We start from the raw sequence: 20,575 nt of genomic DNA on the forward strand, positions 1-20,575 counted from the left end.
CCCCTTCCTGAAGCATCCTTTTTTGAGTAGCCACCCTTGCAAAGCATCTTTGAGGAATGGTCCACAGTCTCAGGTGACCTTAGAATTCTCACCTGCGCTCAGAAACAAGGAAACCCGCGCGCGCTCCCTTTTTAAGGATGCGCTTTTGGAGACGGGGTGCCTGCGTTTTTATTTGGAGAAGGAGCAGGGCCCTTTCTCAAAGCACCTCCACCCTCATTTCTAGAGGGGTGCTGGCTGCTGAGTCTGACCCCTTCCTCCCATGCCCCGTATTGTCAAGGCCTCTTGTTGCCTCTCGCGGGGTGGAGATGGAGGGGCCCAGGAGACGGGAGGTGGCGGCGCGTGAACCTCCCGTTGCCATGGGAACTCACGCCGGGCTCGGCAACGCCGCGGAGGAGCCAGGAGGGAGGGGAAGGATCTGGTCATGTGGCGAAACAAGATGGCTACCGGAGCCTGAAGGGCTGCAGCCTGAGGTGGCCAAAGCGGGCGGCGCGCGCTTCTTCCTGCAAAAGGAGCAAGAGTCCTTCCTCGGCGGGGCTCCTTAAGTTTCCTGGCGGCGCCGCTGCCCGCCACACACCCTACTCTTACCAGCCATTCCTCTCCAGGGTTGAGAGATAAATGCATTCCTCTCTGGGGCAAGTGGCTCCTTGGGCAACAATGCAATAACTTTTTATTGCAGCCTCGGCGCCCTTTGTGTGTGTGTCCCCCTTCGCACACACCGTCTGCATTTTGCGCGCGCCGCCGCGGACGGGAGAGCTTGCAGAGCCCAATGTCCAGCCCAGCCCTCCTGAGCAGCCCCGACGTGATCCTGCGACTTGCAGCACCTTCGCAATGGCTCTTACCTTGTTTGGTGAGTAAGATCTCTCGTCCAGCTCCTCTCCACCCCACCGCCTTGTCAGTTATGCAGCATGCAATAGGGAGTTTGCGTTGCCGGATTTCAGAGGTGTGAGCCCCCTGGTTGCCCCCCTTCTCTCTCTCTCTCTCTCTCTCTCTCTCTCTCTCTCTCTCTCTCTCTCTCTCTCTCTCTCTCTCTCTCTCTCTCTCTCTCTCTCTCTCTCTCTCTCTCTCTCTCTCTCTCTCTCTCTCTCTCTCTCTCTCTCTCTCTCTCTCTCTCTCTCTCTCTCTCTCTCTCTCTCTCTCTCTCTCTCTCTCTCTCTCTCTCACATTCCTAATTCACTTAATTCCTGGCTAGAAAAAATAAGGCTGCTTGAGGCACATATTATGGGCGTGTGCTTGCCCCCCTCCCAATTTCGGGGGTTTGGAGTTGATTGGCATCTCGGAGTACTGTATTGAGTTCCAGACTTTCCAGGTGATCTCTTTTTAAAAATAAAAACAAAAAAAAATCCACCATCTGTGTGTTCATACAATAACTAGCTTTTGCTGTAGAGTTTGCATTTGAAACAATGGTAAGTGGGGGTCCCCCAAAATAAGTGTTGAAATCACTTTCCCGCCCCTGTCAGCCCTCTGGTTTGCAAGGCACTCATATATATATATATATATATATATATAGAGAGAGAGAGAGAGAGAGAGAGAGAGAGAGAGAGAGAGAGTATCTATCTATCTAAAGGCATGGAAACATTAAAAAGAAATCCGAAATCTGTACCTTTGAGCGGTCTAATAAGGATATTGCTCTGTGTGGATTTGTGATTTATTAATTTTTTTTGTTTTAGCTTCTCTCTGGAAGTTCTCACCAAGAGGGACTGGATTTTATTTATTTTTTGGTATAGAACATATTTGCATTTCCTCCTAAACAGATTATATATATATATACACACACACATACCGGTATATATATTGCACATCAGAAGCTTTGAGCATCTTCATAGAATTTGCTTAACATTTTCAAGAGAGACTATACATCCAAGAAATGAAATGTCCTTTTTTAAAAAATAAAAAAGAGCTTTCAGTTGATATTTGATTTTAGCTGTAGGCGCTGTTTCTGGTAAATAAAGCAATAAAATGGCAGAGTTTTATATGCTGGCATATTAATAAACTGATTATTAAACTTAATTATGCACATTCCTAACGTAATAATTAAAAAGGGCTTTGCTACAGTGAAGGAAGCAAAATATAATCTCGATATTAACATATCATTTGTGGAAGCAAATTTCATTACATAAATAACTCATAGCTGCTACTTAACTTGAGAAGTGCTTTCTACTGACTAATTTTGCATAATTAGAATTTATGCATAATGTGTTTCCACATAATCTTATAGAGATGGTGTTTACTTCTCATATTTAGAATCAGATTTTTGCTGAGTGTCTGACACTTCTGGTAATGCAAAGTTTGTTAAGACTCAGCATTGCTTTCTTGGGCTTCTCTCCTCATGTTATTATAGCTGCTGCATTTTTATCCCTACAATTTAGTGTGCTCTTTATATTTTGTGAAAGTTATTCAGGGGAGACTTGGTGGATTCCTAATTTATTTATCTACAGAGCTATTTCTTGATATGTACAGAATGTATGAAATTATACTTTAGGTTACCCAAGTCTACCTGTAATGGAGAACTATCCAGCCAAATTACTCACATTGCAGTTCTCCCTTAGGTCTTTCATTGATCCTCCATCTGTGCTGATTAATGACTAAAATGAGATTACTTGTAGCTGAAGAAATCTTATGAAAGCCTTGCATAGCTAGTGAGAGACTAGTTGCCCATCATTTTTCTCTTTCTTCCCCTCTCCATTCTCCTGATAATTGCTGCCTCTTCTCAACCCATGAGCGCAGGTGAAGCGGCAGCAGCAGCAGCAGCTGAGGTCACCAGCACAATGAAAATACTGTATCAAGATTAGTTCATAGTCTCTGCAGCTCTGCAGAAACCAGAAGACAGCCAATATAAAAGGCTGTGAAACACCGATGCTTTGCAGGTGTGTAAAACACTGTTTCAAACCTGGACCATAGTTTTGTGAATTACCAACTTTGGGGATTTAACCTTTAATGAGCAAATCACAGACACACTCAAAAAGCCCAGTCACTTGCAGCAACTCTTATAAAATCCTGGTATTCATTATATAATGATGATGATGATGATGTAGTAGTAGTACAATTCTACATTCTCCAGATGTCAGAGACAGCTACAAACCTCTTATTGATGTGCTGCTTCTCTTGGATGTTCTTTTGCTACTTTTAAAGCATATTTCTGAGTAGTTGGTAAAATTATTTGTGTGGTTAGCAGATGTTGCTTCTCTCTCCCTCTGTCTATCCATAGATAGATAGATAGATAGATAGATAGATGATAGATAGATAGATCTTGCATTTAGTGCCCTTTTAACGTAATATTCTATTATTAAAACACCAGCTGTGTTCTGCATCAGTCCTGTGATGAGTACTAAACAAATGAACAGAAGCATTGCCAAAGAGACACTATTGTCCCTTGAAGAAACTATTGTGCAAGATCTACGAGTTAGCAGCACATTATCAAAAGAGTTTCTCTTTAGTCATTCCATAACCAAATCACGGGAGGGAGGAGGGACAGTGCAGGTTCACTCTGTACAGGCCCCCTCCGCAAGACTGTCCCTGTGTTGGAGGCATTTTTGCAGCAGGGCAGCCTGCTGAGTGCATGTAGATTCTCCCTGTGAGCTTGAGCCCTGAGTGCTCAATGGGGACAGCTGCCCTAGCCACATTCAATAGGCTGCTCCACTACACACAACACATGGAGAGCTTTGATGTAAGGCCAGCACAGGGGAATAAATATATATGGTCCTTCTCTCCTCCACATGTTTATCTGCATCTAAAGAGGGCCACTGTGTCATATATAAAACACAAAATTGGCTGTGGTGGGGAGAAACAAGCTAGTGCAGGCATCCCCAAACTTCGGCCCTCCAGATGTTTTGGACTACAATTCCCATCTTCCCTGACCACTGGTCCTGCTAGCTAGGGATCATGGGAGTTGTAGGCCAAAACATCTGGAGGGCCACAGTTTGGGGATGCCTGAGCTAGTGCTTTTCTCAGCAGTAGTAATGTTTAATATTCTTAAAATATTAAATTCTTAAAATATCAGCTTTGGTGATTTTCCAGCTGCATCCCTATCTAGAGAAAGTGAACATTTCTTCTTCTTCTATTGTTGTTGTTGTTGTTGTTGTTGTTGTTATATACTGCCCTATACTTGCAGGTCTCAGGGCAGTTACAACATAAAATCACAATGTAAAAGCGCAAAATACAGAAATCAAAATTAAAAACAGAAACAATCCAGTAACCCCTACCCCACCCCTCAACACATTTATAAAGGGCATTGGATGTCAGTCGGCCAAAGGCCTGGTTAAAGAGGAATGTTGTTGCCTGGTGCCTAAAGGTGTATAATATACAATGATTCATGCCCTGGTTACATCTAGACATGACTACTATAATACACTGTACATGCAGGGCTATCTTTAAAGGAGATTTGGAAGCTTCACGTGGTACAGACTGCTACCAACCAGTAGCTTTCTAGATGTTCAGGGCATATAACACCCTTCCTTTTCTGGCTACACTGGTTGTCAGTTGCCTATGCAGCAGCGTGCAGAAAAGATGATAGTGCTTGAGACCTTTCCTGGTACCCACAGCCCTTGGCCCCTTACGTGTTGTTGAACTGGGATGAGAGTTCAGCAATTAGAGAGGGTTCATGCGTTCCCCTGCTGTAAAACATTGGAATGGTTCATAACACAATATTCTTTTCTTTTCTTTTTAAAGAGAAAACAGCCATCCATATCTGTTTGTACCTCTGGGCTCCACACACTTGCAAGCCACTGCTATGTACCTTCAAAAGCTGATCGTCCTCTCTGACACAAATTCGATGGGTGTGCTTTATTGCTCATTGCAGGGTGGGAGGTTTTTATAGCTACAAAAAAACAGAAAGAGAAAGGTCAGATACAGAGTTAATGATCAACTATTTTTTATTTTCATCCCTTCTGTTCTGTGTTAGGAAAGACCTGCTTCTTCCTGTTGTTGTTTTAAAAAAGAATACTTCAATTTCCAAGTGGAGCATCACGTTTTTAAAATGTCCCCTTGCATTTAAAAACAAATGCTGACAAGTGGTAAATTAGCACAACAGACAGCTGGGAACCATTGTCCTCCTTACACTTGTTTTCTTTTTGCAGGAATTTTTTTTATTATTGCAAGGGAGCATTAAGACATGTTTCTGCCTGTCTTCAATAGTATAGTAATTGAGCTATCAGTTAAAATGGTCATGTACAGTGGCACCGGGGGGGGGCAGAGAGCAGGCGGGGGCGTGGCTGGCATGTGTCCTGGGGGCATGGCATGCGTCCTGGGGGCCTGACACCCAGCGCGGGGGGGCAGCGATCGCACCCCGCCAGAATCGCGCTGCCGGGGGCAGTGCGCTCCCCCTGCACCCCTCTTCCTCCGCCAGTGGTCTTGTGAACCCGTCACCAGCAAGTCAATGTAAGCTATGCAATTGCAAGCTATGCAATTAAAACCTGTGTGTGCTGGATAGCTGGATATTTTGATTTCTGTTTTTAAGCAATAAAAATGAACAAAAAGATGAGTGCATTGCAGGAAAGCAAGAAATCTTCCTCTTTTCTGTGCCCTCACCCTACTCCGCTCCAGCCTCTTTCCCCAGGGGGTCGTAAGGTCTGTGCCATTTGAAAAGTGTTTCTGGCCTTGAGAATCAAATGGTTCTCTTCACCTGGTGCAGTGAAACTCTTTATCTAATTTGAAAAATCTAATGAAGCAAATAAAGACAGTAACCTTGAGAGGGTCTTATTCTTTTTGCTGGCAGTGCACTCTCTCGACTAAAATGGAAGAGGAAGCCTGCTTGGAAACTCAGGAAGCAAAATGGACCTGTTAGCTGGTAAATTGGTTTCAGCAGATAAAATAATTTGAGTATCTTGAGGCTGAGGCTCATACCCGATGATGAAAAATTTCAGTACTTGCTTGATCAATTTGGTGTGTTGGGGGAAAAGTAGTAAACACAGTTGCTGAGGTCAGGATAAGACAGTGCTAAGAATATTGGAGCACATGCTAATCTCTCATTGCCTACAATTTTCTCTTCAATGTGTCCCCTGATGTCACCTTCCCTTACCCAGGGGTCTGACCCTAGAATCAAGCCTGCTGGTAGAAGAATGTCCTGTGTTGGACGACTGGTAGTGAAGACCCCACATTTCCCACTTTTGTGCATGTGATATTATTGCCAGACCCACATTTAAAGAGACTTTGGCTCTTATTCTGGCTACTTCGTCCATTCTCCCTTGGAAAAGTAAACTGAAGCATTGGGTGCTCATCATTTTGAGTTAACCTATTGGCCGCAGACACTATGTCAGCTTTCTTAAGGGCTGAGGAATTGTAAACCATGTGCACAACCAGAGAGTCTCCTTGTGAATCAAGCTGCTGTGGTCACAAGCTTGCTAAAGAAGCCACATCCTTAAATCACAAATGGCTTTTGTGATTTCTAATGGAAGAGTGTGTGTTTGCTTCTCTGGGCCAGAATGTTTCTCTGTAACTGCAGTTCTAACCCACAAGAGATTCAGCCTTAAAGTGGCAAAGGAGGACAAAAACTGACTGCACATTGGGCTGAACAACTTGACATATTCCAGAAATGCCCCTTTTGCTCCCTTGGTTAATTCTTTTTATTTAATGCAGGAGCAAATTAAATGTGGCATTAAGTGTGGCATTTAATGTGCAGGGTTTAAAAAAAAGTAAATGCAACTGGCTGGAGAGGAGGTTGCTGATAAATTTCAGGCTCCCATCAGACAAGGGGGCTTTAGCCATTTTGTCGCCTGTTGCAACCCTGAGGGGGAAAATGCTATTTGCATTGATAGGATTGGGAATGTTCACTCAAAGCAAAGAGCAGTTTCAGAATCAGTGAAGAGTTCAGGTTGAATCTGGTAACTAACTTAGGATCTTATTGGTCCTGATGGGTGCTTTTTGTTTTGTTTTTAAGGGAGCAATATGACACAAATAGCTTAGGATGAACTATGTAAGGCTTTGTTGGAATTGGAGAGGCAAGCTGTATGGAACTGTAGCCCAACAGATCTTTTTGATGACAAAAAAGTTGCTTCTGGAGAAACTGCTTGAGAGCAGGGAGGGAATCATTAACCCTTCTCAGGGCTGTCTTAAGCGCCCCTGGCGCCGTGGTGCAGCGGATCCCTCCGGCGTCCCCCGCCCCGTTTCCCAGCGCGGTGGGCAGGTGCAGCGCAGCTGCCACAGGCGCTGCTGCGCGGCGGGCGGTCAGGCACAGCGGGGGTGCCGTGGGCGCAGCTGCGCGGTGGATCGGCCGACCAGCGGGCAGGCGCAGTCGCGGCGCCCCCCCTGGTGGGCCGGCGCCGTAGTGCCCTGCGCCACCCAGCCTGGCCGTAGGGCCAGCCCTGACCCTTCCCCTACCTTCCTGTTCTCTGTTCCATTTTGCCTCCAGGGGGCTATCTCCCCATTTCAAATACAATTCCCCTAAAATTTAACCTCTAGGTTCTGCTAAATGCTGAGTCCATTAGCATTTTAGATATTGCAAGCAGATGTATCGGTTGAGTCCATTTGCATTAGTAGATCCATAGAAAGGTGGGGGGGGCACTTTTTGTTTTGTTTTTTAAAAAGTCATGTCCTTAAACGCAGTGATTTGGTGTCTTGTAACCCTTAAGCATGCCAGCTGTATGTTCAGAGCTGCAGAAATGGTGGAAGGGAGAGTTAATTGTATGACAGGCTGCAATACCCTGTTTCTCATATTTTAAGACATACCCATAAAATAAGCCATAGTAGGATTTTTAAGCATTCAAGGAATATAAGCCATACCCCGAAAATAAGACATAGTGATAGGCGCAGCAGCAATGCCGGCCGCGGCAGGAGGAGGAGGGAAAAAATAAGACATCCCTTGAAAATCAGCCATAGTGTGTTTTTTTGAGGAAAAAATAAATATAAGACGTGTCTTATAATATGAGAAACACGGTACATACAACAGAAAAGGCCGTCCACAATGTGGACCCTGTTTGTAGAGTCTGTCACATTCCACAATACTTTTAACTGTACCAAATTCTATGCAGGGTTGGGAAAATATAAAAACAAAACTCAAATGCACCTACTTTGTGCATGTCCCATTACCACTTCCACCCTGCAGTGGACGAAATTACTTGGTGGTGGAATTAGCATCCGAAACCATTGGGTATAGGGCAGTACAGTCGTACCTTGCGGTACGAACGCCGCAAGCCTGAAAGTGAGTGTTCCGGTTTGCGAACATTCTTTGGTACCCAAACGTCCAACAGGGCTTCCACAGCTTCTGATTGGCTGCAGGAGCTTCCTGCAGCCAATCAGTAGCAGCGCTTTGGTTTCTGAATGTTTTGGAAGTCAAACGGACTTCTGAAATGGATTCCATTCGACTTCCAAGGTACGACTGTACAGTCTTCTATAGCGAAACACCTTTGTTAAAAAAACATACTTCTATTTCAGAATTCCAACCTTAAAATCCTGTATCTTCAGGAATCTAGAAATAAACCTGAATCAAAACCCTATCTAATGAGAAATAGGCATTTATTTCTTGCAAAATACACTCCTGCCCGCAAACCTTTTGAAACCAATAACAAGTAAAATAAATAAACTTTCCAAAAAGCATTGCATAATTTTTAACTGGTTCTCAGCATAATAGTGAAATTTGTTGTGCAGCTGCTCCACCTTGTGGCCAATGAATCTACAGTGAATGGAGAAAGCAGCCGGCAGCCTTGACTTGTGGGCAGAGTATTTGTATCTTGCATCAAACGTGTCTGTTGGGTACGCATCTCCTGAACATTGCACTGTGTGTAATATTTAAAGGCCGTGTAAGAGCCAAGTGCTACATTTTTGTTTTTGAAATGAACACCATTTGCCTTGCAGTGGATGTGCTACTATTTGTAGTAGAGAATACCCCTGTATGATTTAACTGAACTAGATCCTTATCAAGTGTGGGGTGCTGCATGTATACCCCTAAACACCAGAAACATGATAACAGGGAAATGCCATAGCTTAATTCATACTTTGCATACAGGAAGTCACAGACTCAATAAGGCTGGGTAAGGCTGGGAAAGACTCCTAGTTGAAACCCTGGAGAGCTTGAGGTGTCAACGAAGCCATTTAATAATGGCTTATTAGAATGATGGAGAATGCAAAACTGGCAAAGCTAACAGCAAAAAAAGAGATGAGAGATCAAAATGATGAACCATTCTTTGAGAATTGGAAACCTTTTGAAGAATATCTAAAGAACTATTAAAATTGCATGAAATTGCGAGCAGGATTTGAAGTATGAGCAACAGTAGAAATACATTAAAGTTAATAATTTTTTAGGGTGTGTATATGGAGTGTTATCAGTTAAAATATGCAGCATTAAAGGATAAACATAAAACATAAAACATCATGGAAGGCGGATGGGAAGTCAATGGATAAATTAAATGTCTTGTAAACTTTTGAAAACTTTTTTTTAAAAGAAAGAAAGAAAGAAAAAGAAACCCCAAAGAACTGCTTTCCCAGGAACTCAACTCAATGGGACCATGGTCTTGCCTGGTCTAAGGCAGCTTCCTGGGTTCCCTCTTACATGACATTCTTGAAGGATCCAGGTTTCCAATGGCATCTGCCTCCATGTGAGTTGTGTAAGGCCCACTGTATATTGCCGTGGGGATTGTTACAGGAAGGAAGTTTCTATACATCCCAGGGGGGTTTTGTTGCTTCCCAAGGGTTCAGTCCTTCTTTCGCCCCAGGGCTCTCTTGCATTTTAAAAACCTGGCCTCTTGCCTCTTAAAACTCACCATTCCCCGCGCAGTACACTGTGACAGTGTTGAGCACATGAGAGGCATGTCGCCTTTGGGGAGCTACCAGGTGCCTCAGCATTAGGAAGCCGCGGGGGTGTGTGTGTGTGTGCTGCTGTGTGCTGTTGAAAAACAAAAAAGAGGGGGGATAATAAAGTTCTTGTGCGATGTCTGCTTTAAATATGGAGATGCCGTAGGCAAACTAGCCCATGTGTGCCGAACCATAAATTCCAGAGGTATTTTGCGATAGTTTTTATAAAGCTTTTAATGGGAATTCCTGGAAAAAAAATGCCATTAGGATTCCATCACACCAGAAGGTTCCAACATGCTTGCTGCGTTAAATGAGCCTTCCTTTTCCATTTGACCTTGGGAACGCGGCACATAGTAAGGCTACTTTGTATAATCCCATTATTTGAAATTGGCTTGCTTGTTTCTAACATAGCCAGGGGAGGGGGGCAGCTATTGAAACAATTGCAGTCTTATACTTTATTACTCGACGGCTAAGGAAGGAGCTGCCATGGCGCACTCAGATTTGACCACACTAATGAGTGCATGTTCTGGGTCTGCCTCTTTAAGGCTTGGTTCCCAGTGTGGCGTTGGAGAAAGTAAGATACCCCTGTGCTTCAAATTAGCCCTGCCCATGGCAACAGAACACTCTTCACTGAAATGAGAAGCAAGTGAAAGATTTTAAAGGAAGAACCAGCCCACCCAGAAGATTTAAACTGAGAGATTAGACTTCAGCCTTCCTGTATAAATATTATATTGGAGAACAATGGCTATATCTAAAAATCAGCTCCTGTCTCTTACTCTCTAGTAGTAGTGATGCAACACGAACAATGGCTTCATTCTTCTGGGGACTATAGAGTCCTTTCCTCTTTAACCTTTGTGTGGTACTTCTACATGGCTGTTTCCAGATAAGCCCCCCACCTCCCCAGTCCATGCTTTGCTTTTTTGCTATATATATAAGCAAAATTGCTATTGACTTTCCACACTACTGGGGATACTGTGCTTTTTATTTGTGGACGTCCTGTTATATTCTGTCCACACCACTGGACATGATGTGACCATGCGGTTGGGTAAAGGATGAAATACAATTAACACGAGCAGCTATTTAAAGAGGGTAGGACTTTTTTCCGATATGTTTTAAAATCAAATTACATACTTTGTGTGTGGCACTATTTCAGTGTGATAGCTTTAATGGTTTGCGATAAAAAAAATTGTTTTAAAATAAAGTGAACATGTTTTAATTGGTGGTGCAGGGGAAGGTTGCTAAGAATGGCACTTACTGGAAGCACATTAAAGAATTTCAAAAAAGTTTTAATTAGTCAGTTGGTCATTATTTCGTATCTATTTTAATATTTTGGTGCCAATTAAGTTGGATTAGAGTAAATGGGATGTCAAAACGATGCCAGTGTGAAAGGTGATTGTGAGCATGTGCTGAGTACCCATAGGTTCACCTGCCCGGTTTGTTACTGTGCACATCAAAACTGTGCCTCTAGTAAAAGATGGAAGAGTTGCACCAAGAACCACCTGCGCCTTTCAGAGATTATACTATTGATCTCTTCTTCTTCTTCTTCTTCTTCTTCTTCTTCTTCTTCTTCTTCTTCTTCTTCTTCTTCTTCTTCTTCTTCTTCTAAAAAATGGGTTTTCTGTTGTTCGAGGAAAGCACAGGGGAAATATATGGGATGATTATGATTGGAAGATGGTGTCACATAGATGTCCCATGAAAACGTGAGTGAATGATATTCCTTTAATACATAACAGACAGGTAGGGAATACTTTGGTGTAGGTGGTGAGGGGACACTTCGGTTTGCCTCTTCTGCACAAATTTGCCTAGATGTATTTATTCACCCCTTGGGAAGGGGCAAAGTGTAGCTTCCCAAAAGATGTAGTGGTTTACAAGTCTACATAACACTTACATAATGAGAGTTTTGATGCATGGAGCCATGGGCATAGACTGGATTTTTGTTAGCCTGGATTTTTGTGATCTCCCCAAACAAGTTAAGAGTTTTTTTTGGGGGGGGGGGAGATCTCGGGTAAAAATCAACTCAAAGTGAGGACATTAGACAATTTGAAACCCAAGAGGATATTGGTTTCTTTCTTTTCTTTTCTTTTTTAAATAAGGGAAATGTTTAAAGCATAACCTTGTAAGCTTTGTGTACTGTATAGTTTTTTACATTAGTGGAACTTCTAAAAGTCACTTGTAATGAGATGAATAATGTTTAAAAATTGGATTGTTAAGAATATAAGATTTTAAGGATGTGTGTGAATAAGAGTAAAATAATGGAATTAAGATTTATGGTTTAAATTGTTAAATGTGATTATTATTATTATTATTATTTGTTATTTTTTGGGAAATTAATAAAATGTTGTCCCCCCCAAAAAAGAGGGTATTGGGAGGCAGGCTTCTGCTAAGGGGGGCAGAACCTCAGTTAATGGGAGTATTTTTAATGCTTTTCAATACTTTTTGAGGATTGGGGGGGCTGCCCCCTGTCCCCCCACCCCCACCCTCCAGCTATGCACATGCATGGAGCAGTGAGAATGGGAGGACAGCTTTCTTTATTTTTGTTTAAGGATACGACTTGAACTGTCAACTACATCTATTCATTTTGTTAACAAGACCAGAGTGAGGACAGCTTACTTCCTAGTCCTGCAATGGTCAGAGGGAGCAGACCAAACAGCATAGCAAAAAAATTCCTACTGGCTACCTGCTATAACTGTAGGGCTTTCCAAAAGGGCAATGGGTCAGTGGCAAAGGTGACGGCTAAATGAGCAGACTGTCAGCCTGGGACACAGGTTCAAATCCTTGTTCATCTCATAGGTAGAAGCACTTAGGCGGTCATTTTCAGGCTAACATACTACATAAAATACGGACACTGAGATCCAGCACCGAGGGCCTTCTGGCGGTTCCCTCATTGCGAGAAGTGAGGTTACAGGGAACCAGACAGAGGGCCTTCTCGGGAGTGGCACCCGCCCTGTGGAACGCCCTCCCAGCAGATGTCAAGGCAATAAGCAACTATTTTACTTTTAGAAGACAACTGAAGGCGGCCCTGTTTAGGGAAATTTTTAATGTTTGATGGTGTACTGTTTTTAATATCCGGTTGGAAGCCGCCCAGAGTGGATGGGGAAACCCAGCCAGATGGGTGGGGTATAAATAATAAATTATTATTATTATTATTATTATTATTATTATTATTATTATTATTATAGTTCAGATAAGTTTTAAGATGTTTTTTGTTTCGCTACAGGTTCTATTTCATTTTTTAATGGGTAGCATAAGATAGCAAACCTGTATCTTTTCAGTGTTTCTTTTATTTTGATATATTTATGACATTGTTTTAACTGTTTTGCTGTTTTATTGTAAGCCACTCTGTATGTGTTTGCTAAAGAGCAGCCAAAAACTCAAATAAAAATATTCAACCAATATTTGGTCAACTAGCTTGAGTTAAAGAATCATATGTATACCTAATTGCCTCTCCTATTCTTTCTTAGTAAAATAGGTTTCTTAGTTTATTGATTGACAGAAGATGCTTGATTCATGGACCTTACTCTATTATCCTATAGTTTTATTTTATCTGTTGATTTTTACATTATACCTTTTGTAAGTTTCATAATAATGTACCGTATATATTATTGTGGCATATTTATAAATAAGTGTTTTATTCATTGACTATTTGATTATTGCCACTTTATGATTATTTGTAAGTGGTTTCTGTGCTTGTTTATTGTAGTTTTGTATGCTATGATACAAATCTGGTTGTTGTGCAAATTTAGAAACATTAAAAGAACAAATTACAGTGTAGAGGACAACGTGAAAAGATAGAAAAAGAAGTGAATAAAGCATGTTAAGAGTGAGTAAAAGCATGTTAAGAGTGAGTAAAATATGCTTTTTTGCAATTCTAGTTTGCTGCAAAACCTACATTAAGAGTCTTAAACTCCTCCCTCTTGTAGCAGAAGGGAGAAATAGCTTGCATACCTAAGGCTCAACCTTCCTTATGCTTGGAAGGTTTGCTTTTAGATCCAAATTGAGCCATGGTGATTTAGTTGAAGACCATAATATGAATATGGCTATAGATTTAAATTGCCACAAGATGGCGCTTTCCATCTTCTAAACTTACAGAATCTTCACCAGAAATGCTTTATTCAAAACAGATGAATTATTGTGCTCTAAAAAGTCAATTCTACTAGTAAAAAAAAAAGTTTATATGAGATGCACAAGATTATGAGAACGGGGGCTAAATGTAAACATCAGCAAAGGAGGTGACCCTGGTCATTTGCTGTTACGTATCCGTAAATTTAAGATATTATTTGGTAAGGAGGAAGTATTCACTAGAGATTTTTAAAGGCAAACAACCAGCGTATTATAATAATAATAATAATAATAATAATAATAATAATAATAATAATAATAAATTTATTATTTATACCCCACCCATCTGGCCGGGTCTCCCCAGCCACTCTGGGCGGCTTCCAGCAAAAGAATAAAACACAATAATCTATTAAACATTAAAAGCCTCCCTAAACAGGGCTGCCTTCAGATGTCTTCTAAAAGTCTGGTAGTTGTTTTCCTCTTTGACATCTGTTGGGAGGGCGTTCCACAGGGTGGGCGCCACCACCGAGAAGGCCCTCTGCCTAGTTCCCTGCAACTTGGCTTCTCACAACGAGGGAACCGCTAGAAGGCCCTCGGTGCTGGACCTCAGTGTCCGGGCAGAATGATGGAGGTGGAGACGCTCCTTCAGGTATGCTGAACCGAGGCCATGTAGGGCTTTAAAGGTCAGCACCAACACTTTGAATTGTGCTCGGAAACGTACTGGGAGCCAATGTAGATCTTTCAAGACCGGTGTTATGTGGTCTCGGCGGCCGCTCCCAGTCACCAGTCTAGCTGCCGCATTCTGGATTAGTTGTAGTTTCCAAGTCACCTTCAAAGGTAGCCCCACGTAGAGCGCATTGCAGTAATCCAAGCGGGAGATAACCAGAGCATGCACCACTCTGGCTAGACAGTCTGCAGGCAGGTAGGGTCTCAGCCTGCGTACCAGATGGAGCTGATAGACAGCTGCCCTGGACACAGAATTGACCTGCACCTCCATGGACAGCTGTGAGTCCAAAATGACTCCCAGGCTGCGCACCTGGTCTTTCAGGGGCACAGTTACCCCATTCAGGACCAGGGAATCCTCCACACCTGCCCGCCTCCTGTCCCCCACGAACAGTACTTCTGTCTTGTCAGGATTCAATCTCAATCTGTTAGCCGCCATCCATTCTCCAACCGCCTCCAGGCAGGATTAGTTTAACCTCCTGTTTGCTAGTAAAACCGAATTACTGTGTCGCGAAATGATGCATGTTTGAAAAGCATGTCACCAACGTGAGAAGTTTGGAAAACTCTGATCTACCGATAGTTTGAAGGGTGCTAAAGGAGCACAGTAGAATTTATTCTTATTCTTATTTATTAAATCTGTATACTGTGTGTCATCTGAAGATCACGGGGCAGTTCACAACATCAGTATACAAAATGGGAACAGAAAATACACAATAATAATAAAAAGAACACAACCCCACAAACATATTACTATTATTCATTTATTTGGGCATAATTCCTCTATAATAATAGAGCAGGGGTCATCAATGTGGAGCCTGCAGGGGCCCACAGACACTTTTGTAGTTCCTGAAGGATCACACGCACCCCTCCATTGCCGAGAAACAAGGCTTAAAAGGAGTGTTCTGTTGCTGTCCGTAAGAACATGCCGCAGTATGTGTTTGTCTTCGGCGTGTGTGATGCACAGAACAGCTTCTGTGGTTTGTAAACATGTCCGCAGATCCCAGAAGGTTGATGACCGCTGGAGTATGACATATTAATTTCCCTTCAGGATAATTCTTTAATTTATAAAGCTGATAAATAAGGGAAGAGCGGTAGCTGTGTTGAATTCTAAAGACCGATTTTGGGAAGGAGATTTACAACTGGACAGAAAAGCAATATTATAAATGAACAGATGGAGATCCTACATGATTTATCATGTTCATAAGTAAAGTTTCTGTCAAAATGGTATTGTATTGGATGTATTTAAGACTTAGCAGGCTTGGCTTCCAGGTTTTTGGTTTATTATTATTATTATTATTTAAATCTGGCAACTGGGTTCTGCAGCTTTAGGCACTGGCTCTCCTCCAGACTGGATGGTGGCTCACCCTCTGCCTCCAGTTTTGTGCCTTGCAGAAGATGTTGGGGTGCCATGACCCCTGAGGGCCCTGGATCCCTCTGTTCTGTCTTGCTGTCCACTGACACAGTCTGCTCCTCTTCGGGAGCAATCAGGTCTTCCTCTTGACAGGATTCCTCCAGCGGGGGCATGATATCTACAATATATTCAGAGGTGCCTCAGTCTGAAGTTTAGGAAAGTTTAGTCCGCCATCTTGATTCAAAATGGCATCCAATGGTATCCCAACAAACATGGTTGAAGACCTGCTCCTCTGTTGCAGAAACCATTTTGCCAAATTTGGTGACTATATCTCAAGAGGTGTCCAAATGGATAGAGAGCAGATGGACAAACAACTTTTGTGTTTGTGTGTGTGTGTGTGTGTGTAGAATATATGATACTATATAATGATATAACAATATAATATAATTGAAGAAGGAAGGTGTGAGTTATCAAAGAAGTTTATTAGTCGATTATATTTAACAGCCAAATAAGAACTAAAATTACACGGAAATGTTTGCAGTTCTTACAAGATACGTAACGATACTGGATGAAACAAAATAAAAAATTTCATTCTAGCAGCACCTTAGAGACCAACTAAGTTTGTCATTGGTATGAGCTTTCGTGTGCATGCACACTTCTTTAGATACTGGATGACTTAGTGTGAAATCACTGCTACGAAGTCATACCACAAGTGTGATTTCCAGAATAATAAAATACACTGAAAGAAATAAAATTATCTAGGGATGTTATCTATATTATTAAAAGATAATGGCTATATTAACAGTATGCAGCTCTTGAAAAATGTGGCTCTGTAAGATTTTGCATGTTGGTGTATAGTGGAAACAGTTACTAATCTGCATATATTGTCTTTTGCAGTTATCAGTGGCAGGGTGTCTTCCAACAGAAAATTCTTTGCAAAATAATGTTTTATTTTTAATTATTCCCATTGTACTAATACAGATTATTGTATATGCCTTCAGGGGCCTGAATTATGACTTCCTTGAGACTGTAATATTTAATTTCTTTTCTGCCATGTATTAAAACCCATTGTTAACACTGCATGAATATTTCTAGTGCTTAATGTTTTAGAAAATCCTAAGTGAAAGGAGATTAGCTTTTCTTTTTCTTTTTTTGTATTAACAAAACCATAAAACAGCTTCTGAGATTAAAGGGGAAAGCAAAAATAATTCAGATAAGAGGCAAAGGTTTACATTAACCTTAGAGAATATTCCAACTTCCTTGTTTTAAAATTATTCAACAGACATCTCTCTAAAATTTTGCGCAAACCCATGTCACTTGTGGACATTAATTTGTCTTTTTTATGTGCCAGAGAAAGAGAAAAGTGGGCACATAAGTTTGCTTAGTTTCTATGCAGTTGAAGAAAACACCAAATGACATTTAAATTTTGTTAAATTAAGCCCTTTGTTTCCTAATTTGGCTGCAATACCAAGCGCTCCCTTAATATAATTCAACCTCCCTAATGGCTATGGATTGAGTTAAGGTCTTCTAAATGCTGCTAATAGTGTATGCCAATGTTTTGCTTAGCAGAAAACTGTTGTCCCAAATTCGCATTTATGCACAGTGTGCCTCCAAGAACAGCATCCTAGCTCCTGAAATCCTCCTGCCTTTTATTTAATTCTGTTTTGGTTCATATGTAAATGCAACCCTCTCCATTATCTCTTGTTTCGATCAATCACTCCAGGAGGCCTAAGATAAATTACCAGGATAAATTTGGTCTAGTGGTCACCTGGTCAGGTGTTTGCCCGTTTAGCAACTCTACTGCATCCCCATGTGTTCCAAATGGCCCTATCTCCATTGTTGTCTTAACACTCACACCTCTCAGCAAGGCTTTTATTCAGTGTCAACGTGCCAGCAGTTGTACGTAGGGCCAGGCTATCATTTAGTGTTTGAAGAGTCCCAGCATTAGAGAGACCTCAAGTGCCAATCTTGTGGTCTCCCAGCTGTCGCTGTGCTTTGGAATATTACATCAGGTTCATCATTTTAAAAGAAAACGAAAAAGTGGAACTTCAGTCATCTGTTAATAATATATCAGCACCCTGTAAAGGGTGCACAAAAATACTATAAAACACTTCTGCTTAGCTATCACTGATGTAATATGTTTATAGGATAACTTTTGGTATTTTTTTCTCCAGCGTGGATGGTTGAGGTTGCACAAAAAACATGAGAGCAGTACTTTAATACAAAAACATTTTGGAACACCTGCATGGCATAAATCACTCCTTCAGCCTCCGAATTATAAATATTAGCTTATATGCAAAGTTTTCTTGCTTCTTGGTTGAGATTTAATCAAGATGTTCTGGCTCTGGTGAAAAATAGTCTTTTCCGTTAAGTCATCTTTATTTCTCGTAATGAAGATGTATCCATAGTCTTGCTAGTCCAGCCAAAAGCTATTTGCAGTCTTGCTGTCTGTTTACACAGTTGAACACATGGTTCCTCACCTAAATAATTTACTTGTAAAATGGTATTTCCATGCATATGTTGCTAGTAAAGTAGGAATATTCAAGCACTGCCAAAGCAGCCTTCTCTAGAAGTTTGATTAAAGTGTTGCTTGAATTCCACCAAGTTAAGACCTGTTCACATGTGAATGTACTTCACTTGATGACTCTTAGTACGAACTGTTCCCCACTGAAAAGCATTGGGATGGAGCCAGACTTCACCATCTGCAGATGGAAGGTTTGTTTTTTCCTGCCCACAGAAGACTTTTGACCTAGCAGAAAAATCTCACTGCCAAATCAGGAGAAGGTATCATTTGATAATTCCCTCTCCCCCTGCACTCCCCAGTGCCTCCTCCCCCACTGTCCTCTGAAACAGTATGAATTCATGTAATCATAGAATTTGTAGAGTTAGAAGATACCTTGAGGGTTATCTATCCAATCCCCTGCATTGCAGGAATCTCAACTAAAGCATCCATGACAGATGGCCATCCAACCTCTGCTTAAAAACCTCCAAGGAATAAGAGTTCACCAACTGTTGTGGGAGTCCATTCCACTCTTACTATCGGAAAGTTCTTCCTGGTGTTTAGTTGGAATCTCGTTGTGACTTGAATCCATTGGTTCGGGTCCTAGCCTCCAAAGCAAGAGAAAGCAAGCTTGTTCCATCTTCCATGTGACAGCCCTTTAGATATTTGAAGATTGCTATACTCAGACCAAACATACCCAGCTCCCACAACCGTTCCTCATAAGGCTTGGTGTCCAGACTCCAGACTGTTGATCCATCTTAGTCCCTCCCTCGGAAGGTGGTGGACTAACCTTCATTGGAGGATAATGAAGCAGAGGTTTTTAAGCAGAGGTTGGATGGCCATCTGTCACAGAATCCTAGAGTTGGAAGGGACCACAAGGGTCGTCTAGACTAGTGTTTCCCAAACTTGGGTCTCCAGCTGTTTTTGGACTACAACTTTCATCGTCCCTAGCTGGCAAGACAGTGTCATGGACAGTGGGAATTGTTGTCCAAAAACAGCTGGAGCCCCAAGTTTGGGAAATACTGCAATACAGGAATCTCTCACCCAATGTGAGACTCGAACCCACAATCCTGAGATCAAGCATCTCATGCTCTACCTACTGAGCTAATGCCATCAATGCTTTAGCTGAGATTCCTGCATAGCAGGGGGTTGAACTAGATGACTTTCAGGGCCCCTTCCAACTCTACAGTTCTCTGTTTCTAGCTGATTTAAAGTGTCTTAATGACACAACACAAATGCACACTGAAATCATATAAACAATGACTGGAAAGTTGCAAAATATGTTTTAAGAATCTGAACAAAATCCCATCTTTCTGAAAGGAAGAACTGGTGAGTGTCTGTCATGGGTCATGTGACTTTAGGATGACCTTGATAATGAGTCTTTGGCTTCAGCCATAGCTGCAGGCATCTGCAAATGATGCCATTTGGGAGTTCCCTAGCAGAGCATGCTCACATCCTGATCAGGAGAAACAACTGTACACAATGGCTTAAACATAGATCTCTACTTTGATTAAAATGAAGTTACCAGTGCTTCTTTTATAGATATGAAACCTTAAATTTGTTTTATATTTCGTTAATTTGCAACCAACAATTGAACAAAAACATTTTGCTTCAAGCTGTTATAGTTGTACCTTCCTCATTGTATCTTCCTTCTTTCATTTTCTTGTTTTTTTAAAAAAACTTATATTTGGGAGTCCCTTTAAACTGAATTGTTGTTGTTTAGTCGTGTCCGACTCTTCGTTACCCCATGGGCCAGAGCACGCCAGGCACTCCTGTCTTCTACTGCCTCCCACAGTTTGGTCAGACTCACGTTCGTGGCTTCGAGAACACTGTCCAACCATCCAGTCCTCTGTCGTCCCCTTCTCCTTGTGCCCTCAATCTTTCCCAACATCAGGGTCTTTTCCAGGGAGTCTTCTCTTCTCATGAGGTGGCCGAAGTATTGGAGGTATTGGAGCTTCAGGATCTGTCCTTCCAGTGAGCACTCAGGGCTGATTTTCTTAAGAATAGATAGGTTTGGTCTTCTTGCAGTCCATGGGACTCTCAAGAGTCTCCTCCAGCTAGGCAAAAAGAACCTTCCCCCGCCCAAAGTCTGTCTATGCATAATCAGTTTTGAAAAATGGAATGGCTGTGTCAGGGTGGGTAGTCATAGAGCCATAGAGCTGGGGGGGTGGATCCTTATCTTTCCCACCCACCCCCACAGACCAAGTTTGAAACGTACACTG

General features: G+C 41.9%; 1 protein-coding gene across 1 annotated transcript in view; it reads left to right on the plus strand.

The window, feature by feature from the left end:
• The first annotated feature begins 301 nt into the window (after positions 1-301).
• CHN1 (chimerin 1) overlaps positions 302-20,575 on the plus strand; it is a 92,031-nt gene continuing 71,757 nt past the window's right edge. Inside the window, exon 1 of the mRNA XM_035134957.2 lies at positions 302-847. Coding sequence (XP_034990848.1) covers positions 829-847 — 19 coding nt within the window. The 5' untranslated portion in view covers positions 302-828. The remainder of the gene's footprint in view (positions 848-20,575) is intronic.

This window comes from Zootoca vivipara, chromosome 1 (genome assembly GCF_963506605.1).
Source record: "Zootoca vivipara chromosome 1, rZooViv1.1, whole genome shotgun sequence".
Lineage (NCBI taxonomy): Eukaryota > Metazoa > Chordata > Lepidosauria > Squamata > Lacertidae > Zootoca > Zootoca vivipara.